Source organism: Morus notabilis, unplaced genomic scaffold (assembly GCF_000414095.1).
Source record: "Morus notabilis unplaced genomic scaffold, ASM41409v2 Scaffold634, whole genome shotgun sequence".
Classification (NCBI taxonomy): domain Eukaryota; kingdom Viridiplantae; phylum Streptophyta; class Magnoliopsida; order Rosales; family Moraceae; genus Morus; species Morus notabilis.
In genome coordinates this window covers 644,896-655,371 of record NW_010359282.1, presented here as the reverse complement: position 1 = coordinate 655,371, position 10,476 = coordinate 644,896, and the positions used below count along the sequence as shown (strand labels likewise).

Below are 10,476 nucleotides of genomic sequence, written 5' to 3'. Positions count from 1 at the left end.
AAAAATTCGTTCATTTATTTTAAAAATAGTAAAAAAAAAATACTATATACCTCTTGAACTTAATGTGCAAAGAAAACGAGAGGAGAAAAGGTTTCTTTTGCTTAATGGCATCATTCTAACAAGTAGGGGTGTTCAAAAATTCCGCCAAACTGCAAAAACAACTTAATTCAAACCAAACTGAACCAAATTATTAATTATTTTTAGATTATTGGACAGTTTACTCTTTTTTTAAGCTAATTTTTTAGGCAGTTTAGTTTGTGGGTTTGGACTCCTCAAGCCGCCCAAACCGTTCAATAATCTGCTAAAAAAATACATACATAATTTTTTTAATTTTTAAAATATTTTTTATATTTATTTTAATTTCTATTGTTCATAATAAAAGTTTTATACTTATAAAATACACCGTATCATATTTTTTTCTTGATTTATATTAAAACTTTAAATAGTGAACGGTTAGATATTTATTATTTTAAGTTATATTATAAACTTGAATCTTATTTTTATTTTTATTCATTAACGATTTTATAATTTTTATGAATTATTAAAAACTTTTTCAATCTTAAACTTAAGACGCCCAAACCAAACCGGTTAAATCGCTTATAAGTGATTTGGTTTAATTTAATTTTTATTAAAAATATCAAACAATCCAAATTGTCTAAAAGAAAAATTACTTTTAGTTTAGATAGTAATAAAAAAAAAAAAAAAAAAAAAAACCGTCTAAACCGACCGCGAACAACTTATCTCCCAGAGAAACCGGATATTTGTGACCTTTTGATGATTGTTGGTCCTTATCGACTCCAACGTGCACAGCTTTTTACTCTATTTTTTTGCCCCCTCTCTTTGAAAACGTTATTTGGCTGGCGGGACATTACGGAAAATAAGAAACGCCAAAATGACCAAATTACCCTTTACAAGGATATCCTTCCCGTGGTCACAAAGTGGCCTGCACTTTTCCAAACGGATATAACTGAAACTATAAACTTCCACTCTCATCAGAGCGCTGAAGCTCCCCATTTTCTTCACTCAATTCTTCCCCCATGGCCCGTTTGGCAAACCTGAACGGAATCTCGGAGACGCTGGCGGGCGCGCTAAGGCTTCCGAGCCTACGGAGGACCCAAAAGAGGGCAAACATAGTCGGATTTCAAGGCAAGAAAAAGGATGATCATTCTCAATCAGAACACAATGTGCAAACCACAAGAAGAAAACTAGCACTAGGACTTGCCTCCATTGCACTTGTTGGTAACACTACCTGCAACGGCGTCTCTCTCGCCGAAGACAACGGCTTCTGGATAGATGGCCCTTTGCCTGTTCCTACTGTTGATAACAGTTAGTATTCTTTTTCATCAATTCTTTACACAAGAGTTTACTAGTTTGTTAAATGTATCCCGAGCTTTATATGGTTCGTTTAGTTCGCTAATTTAAGTTTTTAATTCGAATTGAGATGTGATTTTATGTGATGATTTTTTACTATAGTAAAAAAGTTAAATATGACTGTTTCAGAGAGTTTTTTACTGTAACAAAACACGAGAGTTGATCATACAAAAAATATACTTGTAGCGTTTGTTTAATGTTATCTCTTAATCTTGTTGTCAATAATTAGTAAGTTAAAATACAGAGAACAAAGGAAAATCGATTTAATAATTGTCACAAGAATTCTTATTGTGTTGGGATTTGTTTTACTCACATTTTTAGCGATAAGATGACAATTTGGCATGAGAAATTAAAAAAAAAAAAGATTAGAAAAACTAATTTAATCATGAAATAGATCATTGCATGTTTTTTAAAGTTATTTTTTTTTAAAAAGTACAACTACAAGTAATAATTAAGGGCCCGTTCATTTTAAGTTTTGCTACAGTAAAAAATTCTCAGAAACAATTAAATCTAACTTTTTTTGTTACAGTAAAAAATTTTCACATAAAGTCACATCTCAACTCGAATCAGCGAACTAAACATACCCTAATTAAATCTGAACTATGATTGACAATGGTTCTTTTATTTGAATAGCTCGTATGAAAAAGATGTAGGTGTAGCAATAAATAATTGAATCCCATTATAAGAGAAAATAAATCATGATTAAAAATGCACTTATATTTTCTTTTGGAATAGATATAGCGAACGAGAAGACGGGCACTCGTTCTTTTCTGAAGAAGGGGATTTATATGGCAGATATTGGAACAAAAAACAGAAAGTACAGGCTGAGGAAGTGTGCCTTTGATCTCCTTGCTCTGGAAGATCTGATTGGAAAAGACACATTAAACTACGTCCAAAAGTATCTTCGACTCAAATCGACTTTCATGTACTACGATTTCGACAAGGTTATCACTGCAGCAACGGTCGATGACAAGCAACCTCTCACTCATCTGGCTAACAGATTGTTTGACAGTTTTGAGAAGGTATGTAAAAATTAACTTCTTTTTTTCACTACGGATAGAAAAAGTGATGGTTAAACTAATAGATTATTAGCTTGCGTTTGGTATAAGGCTTCAAAATCAGGGTGTTTTTAGTTTTAGAACTAGAACCGTGATTTATGTTTTAAATTTGGAGTCCAAACTATAGTTTTGGAACCGGAATCAGAATTAGAGATTTGTACCATCCAAAATCAAGAGAGATGCGGTTTTATTTTTTTGGGTGGTTCTAATTTAAAATATTACATCATGGTTCATACTTTGAACCAAAACCATCTAAACCAAACACTAGTTTTCAATAACCATTTTTTACTTTTTGCAAACAAACAAAAGTTTGAACCAGAATCATGGTTCCAGTTCTAGAACCCTCGTACCTAACGCAATCTTAACTTTTCAAAAGTACGATGCAGAATTGCTCCATGTGTTTTTAGTTTTAGAACTAGAACCGTGATTTATGTTTTAAATTTGGAGTCCAAACTATAGTTTTGGAACCGGAATCAGAATTAGAGATTTGTACCATCCAAAATCAAGAGAGATGCGGTTTTATTTTTTTGGGTGGTTCTAATTTAAAACATTACATCATGGTTCATACTTTGAACCAAAACCATCTAAACCAAACACTAGTTTTCAATAACCATTTTTTACTTTTTGCAAATAAACAAAAGTTTGAACCAGAATCATGGTTCCGGTTCTAGAACCCTCATACCTAACGCAACCTTAACTTTTCAAAAGTACGATGCAGACTTGCTCCATGTTGTAGATCAAGCTGTTGAAGAAAAAAAGACCGTCGCTACCATAAAAATTCCCTAAAACTCATACCTTTTCTTTGTTTTTTTTTTTTTTTTGGTTCCTTTTCTTCTTAAGTTTCTATACAACTACCTGTTGGATAAGTGACTCAAATTAGTTTTGAGAAAGTAACAATTTTGTGTTTTTTAATTTTTTTTTTTTTTTGGTTTCTTTTCTTCTTAAGTTTCTATACAACTACCTATTGGATAAGTGACTCAAATTAGTTTTGAGAAAGTAACAATTTTGTGTTTTTTTAGGTAAGTTATTATTTTTTATTTTTGGGCAAATATTATTAGGAGTTTATAAATAAGTGTTTTGTGTAAAGTTTTATGTGTGCTCGGAGAAAACTTTAGAGACAAAGTGCATCTTTTTGAGAGAGAGAAAAGTGAGAAGAGAGATAGATAAAGGTGTAAGGGGTTTTGGTAGAGAGAGTTTGTTGAGTATGTAACTCTAAAATAGTTAGTTAATTTTTCTCTCCCGTCCGTAGACGTAGGAAATTTTTCCGAATCACATAAATTTTTGTATTCTCTATTTTTTTATTTTAATTTATTTTTTTACTGCATGAGTGTAAGGGTGTGTTTTTTTCCTAACACTACCTAAGAAATATTTGGTTGAAAACTTTTGTTTACAGCTTGAAGGTGCTACTAAACAGCGCAATCTGCCTGAAACAGAAACATTTTACAAAGACACAAAGGTTATTCTACAAGAGGTCATGGACCGAATGGCATAGATTTGTATAATCATTTCTTTTTTCTTTTTTAGATTTGTATGGTCTTGTTTTTTTCTTTGATAAAATCAAAGCAAAAGATTGGTTACTCATCCGAATATGGTCAATAAAGTCTTCTCATTCATATTTAACCCCCATGTTTTTCTTGATTCTTACTCTTTTCTTGATCCTTCGGTGACATCAATGACATTGGAATGACATAGAGAAGAAGACTAACATGGCCGGCGCACAAGGATGGCCGGCGCACAAGGATGACACGCGCAAATCAAGAAACGGCTTGGCTTAGAAATTTAACAAATTGAAATGACTGAGAAATGAGGCAAATGGCACCCAATCTATGCTTCATAGTCACTTCATCAATTATAGAAAAGCCTTGTACATGAAAACTGCCACAATCAAAATAACCGGCGAGGCAAATGACACCAAATTCCAACTAATCCAAGGGAACCGACTGTTTTCAGTTTGAAAACCGAACCAACCGCTACACATGACAGTCGGTTTCGGTTAGGCATTTCCAACTGTCGCAGCTTCGGTTCTGCCTCTGCAGAAAACCGAACTGCGTACAAGCCTAAATTAAAGGCAGCCAAAAGCATTAAGGACATTGTTGAAGAAATTAAGCTCATTAGATTTCCAGAAATTAGAAAATCAAACCTTCCAATGGTATTTAGTACAACATGGTATTTTGCTCACTGTACAAATACACCTATGTTAGAATCACTCTGGAACTTCACTCTCTAATACTAGTGATGCAGATGCAGAGCATTGATATGCTTAGAATATATTTTTTTTCTCTCAATATAACTATACCACTGAAGATCAACCGTAGCTCAATCGCGACTCTGAAAACCGGATGTTGGTTTGACGCCGCGGAACACCAATCTCGCAAGCATTTACGCGAGAAGCAAAACGAAGCGAGCAGAGCGACTCGCCTGCAGAGGAGAGTTCAGGAGAGATGTTCACAAACATGAGAGTCTTTGAGTCACCTCCAAGGCATGGCTGTGAAGGACATTAATTTACAAGAGTTTAGGACAGAAACTCTAGAAGATGAAGAAAAAGAAACACATTACACATTCATAGAGAAATTACCTGAAGAAGATATGTAAGCTTTGAGTTTCTAAAAGGTACGTGATCCTCTTTCTTCGCCAAGGCAAATATGACGTCGCTTAAGGACGACAGACTTTTATTGATTGACTGATAAGAACAAAAGAACATTATTGTTTTAGAAACTGAAAAACTGGAAATGCACAACAAAGAAGATTATGAAAATTGTGGTGCAGATAAGATACTTGGGTTTCTTTCAGACGGTCCCCAGAAGAGCCGCTCTTAGAAAGGCGCTCACTCCCGGCAAGATCAATGAGATTCAAGACACCTTGTACTTGTTGTTCAGTGCTCTGTAGATGAAAGAATAATTTACGTATATGAAATTCATCGGTATAACACATGAAAAGAATAAAACATCCATGTATAAAACACCTTAATTGATTAACAGAAAGAGCGAAATTAAAGTACCTCATTAACACCAGATATGCGTAGTGTGAAAACAAAGTGACTTCTTGATGATTGTTCATTCATTTGGGTCTTGCCTACAGATCTAAACGAAAAAAAAAAAAATACACAATAACTAGCTGAATGGCCTCTCCTAATCACAACAAGAAAAACAAAACAAAACAATATTTTCATTGTGTCAAGTGTTATATCAGAATCAGTCGTTAGTATCAAGTGTATAAACGACACGACCTTAAACAATAAAGCAGACGCTAACAACGCAAAGGACAATATCTTGTGTAAATGCAACGAACTTCCCACTAAACAGGCATGATTACCAGAAGAAAAGTATTGATTCGTGTTATTTTGTTACCTGCTTTGTGCAGCCCGGTCTAAAAGATAGGAGACCTCTCTAGCACTACGAACATCCACAATTGTAAGATCAGATACATGTGTGTTCCCGTTCGCATCATGTTTGATAGTGTATTGCTTACCACCGATACCATTTTCTGATCGCAAAAGATCTAGGGATGATCTATTTGTAGATAGCAAATCGCGAATGGTCTCGTTGTATATCTCCAGCATCGAAACCTGGAAGTATGTTTATACACAAGCATTAGATACAGAAGTAAGATTACAGCCAGATGTTCAAACAATACATAAAACTGGCGCGCACACGGGTACACACATACAGAGTCCACTAACCTGCATTTCGTATTTCCAACCTTGTGACAGAAGTGATTGTCTAGTTTGAAATATTTGTTGCAACGAACGAGGTATCAACCCTTTTTGCTCAGGCTGTCCTGGTTTACCCATCATGGTATAAGTTTTGCCTGAACCCGTTTGCCCGTAGGCAAAAATGCAGACCTGAAGAACAAAACAACAATGAAGCAGCTAAGCCTAAGCGTGCATGACGCAGATACTACGTTTTAACAAGATTTGAATGTTGGAATCACCTTGTAACCATCAAGTGCACTTTGAACAAGCTGTGAAATTTCTTCAAAGACATCCTCTTGTGACGCCTCAGCCATGAAAACTTTGTCAAACGTGAAAGAATGTTTTTGCCCTGATTATTGACATGAACATTTTTGTTAGCGCAATAACACCAAAAGTTCAAAAGCACACAAAAGAAGAAATAGTAATCTGATATCTCTCTGTTTTTTTTTTATTTTTTATAATTGAAGCATACCACTTTGCACCAAATCAATGCCACGGCCCAGAGCTTCCATTGATGCGGGATAAGAGATAACCTTCCCTTCACCAAAAGAACCATAATCGGGCAACAATGGTCGCACTCTACAGAATACCCGAATGTTGCCTTTCAGTTCCTGTAACAAAAGACAGTTCAGAAGGATATAGACAATCTTCCTTACGAATATATATAGTGTGTGTATATATATATATAGCGGGCAGAAAGTACTACCAGAATGGTATTATGTAACTTTTTGCGCAGCATCTCTCCTTCAACAAGTTTAAATTCCGCATCCACCAGGCGACTTTGTAATTCACTTATGAGCCTTTTCTGTTCTTCATATTCTGTTTTTGTCTCCAATACAGATATGTCGGACACCTAACAAGATTCAGGATCTTTTTATGCAAAGTTCTCCAAGTTCATGCATTAAACTCCAAACCTGCATATCCTAAATTAATATGTTCAGTAAAAAATCACATACTGTCACCTGAAGTTTCTCTTGCGCATTCATTAGTTGGTCCTTCAATGTACTTATCTCGTTACTTTGTGAAAAACATTTATCCTGAAAAGAAACCAAAATAACAGTTAAGTTAATTAGCCAGAAAATTTCGATAGTCGCTACACGCATAAGATATGCAGGAAAAATGCATTAGGCAAACCTCTAGTTGATTTGTTTTTTCTGTCAGGGTATCCAATTCAGAACAAGAATTCTCCGTATATTCCTTATATTTCACGACTTCGTCTGTTAAATTCTGCACTTGGAGTATCAAGCGGTCACGATCATCTCTGACCTGTTGCAACTCCATTTTAAGGCCCGCGGCTTCATTGACCAAAGCATCCCTCTGCTTTACAGCCTCATCATGAGATACCTGTATATGATCAATTAAAAAATATTTGCTGAGTTTCCACACTAAAGGATATATTAGAGGAGAAAAGATCAGGAAGAAATAAACCTTAACTCAAAATTACATTTTTTTATTTCATTCTTTATTTTCTGCATAAACTCCATAGATGTTACTAGTCATCACAATGTATGAAGTATGCCCCATTAGTGGGAACCAAAACTTCGGAACCAAAGGCAAAAAGAGCTTCTAGAAACCTTCGTGGACATTTGGTTCACGGATTCAAAAGCATGATTCAGAACCATTCTGGGTTTACGTGTGTGTTTTTTGCGAAAGAAAACACTGTAGCGAGCCACGGACCATGATTCGAATCATGGCACGAATCCTCATCTGCAAAAGTTCCTGAAAATGAATTCCCTAACTCCAGATCTAAGATCTTAATGGTACTATACAACTCATCTTCTCGGTCCCTGTTTTTTATTTTCTAAATTGGGCAAGTTAGCAAGCTAGGAAAGTTGCCACCAAATTTTTCTACCTATAGCTTTAAGCAGTTTAGACTGTAGGTCACTAAAGGCCTATTCTTTCATAGGTTTGAACGGGAATTTAAATTTTTGTAAGAGAAACACTATAACAAAAACTAAAAGGTTGAATTATGGTTTAAACCAATGAAAAGAATGGGCCCTAATATATTTCTAAATTGGGTTCATTTCATTCACGAGAATAAACTTAAATGCCAGTTCATAATCCACAAAAGTTTTCCCTCAAGCTTTCAACCTGCCCAATGTGCAAGGCCTAATATATTTCTAACTCTCAAAGCACTCATCACTAGTCCTTGACAATGTGCAAGGCCTTTGTGACAAATCTAGCAATTTGAAAACTGAATAAGAGCGTTCATTCAATAAGCCCCACTGTAGATCAATAAAGGAGGAGTAAAAAAGGAAACATAAAAGATACAATCTAACATAATGAGAAATAGATCTAGTAAAGTAGAAACTCACTTTGCACATTGTTAGCTGACCCTTTAAATTGTTTAGGTTCTCCGTCATACTAGCCTTCTCTTTTTCTATGCGCTTAAGGTCGTCCTCAACAGTAGAGAGGTCTGTGTGTAGCTTACTGTTGTATTGCTGTAAACTAGCAATGTAATCTTGCAACCGCTTGTACATGTCATTAAGCGACAATATCTGCAGAATTCAACAGCCCAAAACGAATATTTAGGAGCTTATTGAATTTTCTAGGGGAGAAAAGGAAACAGATAAATCTACCATTATATTTCTACCTTTTGATTAGCACTTGAGAGCTCTCGCTGAGCTCGCCCAAGCTCTTCCGAGAGGCTATTCTGCGATCTCTCAATGTCGAGTCTGGCATGCCTTTCTTTTGTGAGTGTATCCATTGCTTCCTAATTGTTATATTCAAGAACTTAATTATCTTACAGAAATCAGCGAAACTAAACAAGACAGAAAAGGATTTCCACCTTCTTCTGCTTACCAATTTATCGCATTCTTCTTGCTCGAATTTCTCTTGCAAAGAAGCATAATTCTTCCTGAGCTCTTGAATTATGGAATTCAGTTCTTCTTCCTTATTTCTCAGTTGGATTTCTACAATCAAGCATATTTATTTTGAATCACTTTCAGAGGAGATTTCATTAAGAACTCAGGTGCAACAAAAGATGCTAATCTAATCATACCGGTTTCGCCGCATTTCATCTCAGCCTTCTCCAACCTATTCTGTAACTTCTCTTGCTCAAATACATAGCTTGTCTCAAGCTCTTGGAACCATTTGATGCAAAGTTTTAGCCTTTTTATGTACTCAGTCAAAAGATCACATTTTTCCTTCAGATTCAAACACCAAAACCTCAACTTATCAGTATCTAAATCAGAATGCAACTCAACTACGCAAGTCAAACTGAAACAAAACCAAAACCCCATTAATTATAACACCCCAAAAACCAAAAAAAAAAATGTTAAAAAAGAAACCCTGATAGTTTTTGGAACAGAAACCTCAAAAAAAAAAAAAAAAATAAGACCTTGAGATTAAACTTGTCCTTCCTTTTGGGCTTCTCCCTCAACAAAGCTTCAACATCTTCTCTAGTAAACTCAGTACCACCACATTCTGAACCAGCATTACTCGGCGGAGCACTACTTGGACTCATGTCGTATCCTCCATTTACCAAAGAAAACGCTTGTCTTGTTCTTCCATTTTTTGTTGCCGTACCAACCATTTTTTCCTTTTCTTTTTTTTTTTCCTTTTTTTTTTCAACCCCAAATCTCACTTCTTCTCAAACTCACTTCATCACCCCCAAAAAAAAAAAAAAAAACAAAACAAAACAAAAAACAACGCAAATGAGGAAAACAAGAGAAACCCAAGAAGCTAAAGAGAATGAAGAATGAGACTGAGGACCAAAGTGGAAAACTTGATGGAGTTTTTCAGTTGTGGTTGTTGAAATGGAGACTGGTTTTTAGTTTTCCTTGGAAGCCATTTGAAGGTGCAAGAGGAGGAGAGAGAAGGGTAGAGAGAATGGTAGAGAGAGTTTAGAAAGGTTGGTGTGGGACCGTGGATTGTATTCAAAGCTAACACACTGAGAGTGAATATCACAGCCGTTGCTTTAACGAGCAGGAAGATGGATTGATCCACGCACGCACAACAAACTTGAGACAGCGAAAGCAAATATTTCATATTAAAGGGCCGTGTTTTTTTTATCGGTAGCATCGTTAGAGTTAATAAAAATTAGATCGAAATGGAAAAAAAAAAAAATGCAGAAGATGCACTTATTAATACGAATTTAGCGCTTAAAAAACATAAACATATCAGTAGTTCATTTTTACACGTCTTATCACGAGATTTCTTATTAAACAAATAAAATTATAAGCATTTTAAGAACTTTAAATATTACACTAAAGAAAACATTTTTTAAGAAAAATGGAATTTACTCTATTTTTTATGTCGTAGCTCGTGGCTGTTTATTGATAAAGTTAAGACTGCCATTTCAATTATCCAAAAAAAAAAAAAAAAGACTGCCATTTGGATTTGAATCTTTTTGAA

General features: G+C 35.0%; 2 protein-coding genes across 3 annotated transcripts; one reads left to right on the top strand and one right to left on the bottom strand.

Moving 5' to 3' along the window:
* Window positions 1-968: 968 nt before the first annotated feature.
* On the top strand, window positions 969-4,049 carry LOC21404034 (photosynthetic NDH subunit of lumenal location 3, chloroplastic). The gene is made up of 3 exons (XM_010094007.2): window positions 969-1,326; window positions 2,107-2,393; window positions 3,823-4,049. Exons 1-3 carry the CDS (start codon window positions 1,038-1,040, stop codon window positions 3,919-3,921), a joined length of 675 nt encoding a protein of 224 aa, XP_010092309.1. The 5' UTR covers window positions 969-1,037; the 3' UTR covers window positions 3,922-4,049.
* A 219-nt stretch (window positions 4,050-4,268) lies between these two features.
* On the bottom strand, window positions 4,269-9,918 carry LOC21404033 (kinesin-like protein KIN-14N). Of its 2 annotated transcripts, none has more exons than XM_024162929.1 (16): window positions 9,461-9,918; window positions 9,122-9,266; window positions 8,923-9,032; window positions 8,714-8,833; window positions 8,436-8,618; window positions 7,255-7,464; window positions 7,077-7,157; window positions 6,827-6,973; window positions 6,593-6,731; window positions 6,360-6,469; window positions 6,109-6,270; window positions 5,777-5,994; window positions 5,428-5,509; window positions 5,205-5,309; window positions 5,005-5,109; window positions 4,269-4,914 (listed from the first exon to the last, which is right to left on the bottom strand). In XM_024162929.1, the coding sequence occupies exons 1-16, from the start codon at window positions 9,653-9,655 to the stop codon at window positions 4,735-4,737; spliced, it is 2,292 nt and encodes a 763-aa protein (XP_024018697.1). In that variant the 5' UTR covers window positions 9,656-9,918; the 3' UTR covers window positions 4,269-4,734. The 2 variants fall into 2 exon arrangements, with proteins under 2 accessions (XP_024018697.1, XP_010092308.1); XM_010094006.2 differs by having other exon boundaries at window positions 4,270-4,914; window positions 7,083-7,157.
* Window positions 9,919-10,476: the final 558 nt, after the last annotated feature.

What these genes read in the sequence shown, in the direction of transcription:
- LOC21404033 (XM_024162929.1), bottom strand. Translation starts at nt 9,655, where the DNA reads ATGGTTGGTACGGCAACAAAAAATGGAAGAACAAGACAAGCGTTTTCT. An exon ending in AGGACAAGTTTAATCTCAAG is followed by an intron (nt 9,267 to 9,460) that starts GTCTTATTTTTT and finishes TTGAATCTGAAG; the next exon opens with GAAAAATGTGATCTTTTGAC. An exon ending in CATTGATTTGGTGCAAAGTG is followed by an intron (nt 6,470 to 6,592) that starts GTATGCTTCAAT and finishes GTCAATAATCAG; the next exon opens with GGCAAAAACATTCTTTCACG.
- LOC21404034 (XM_010094007.2), top strand. Translation starts at nt 1,038, where the DNA reads ATGGCCCGTTTGGCAAACCTGAACGGAATCTCGGAGACGCTGGCGGGC. An exon ending in TGTTCCTACTGTTGATAACA is followed by an intron (nt 1,327 to 2,106) that starts GTTAGTATTCTT and finishes CTTTTGGAATAG; the next exon opens with ATATAGCGAACGAGAAGACG. An exon ending in TGTTTGACAGTTTTGAGAAG is followed by an intron (nt 2,394 to 3,822) that starts GTATGTAAAAAT and finishes TTTTGTTTACAG; the next exon opens with CTTGAAGGTGCTACTAAACA.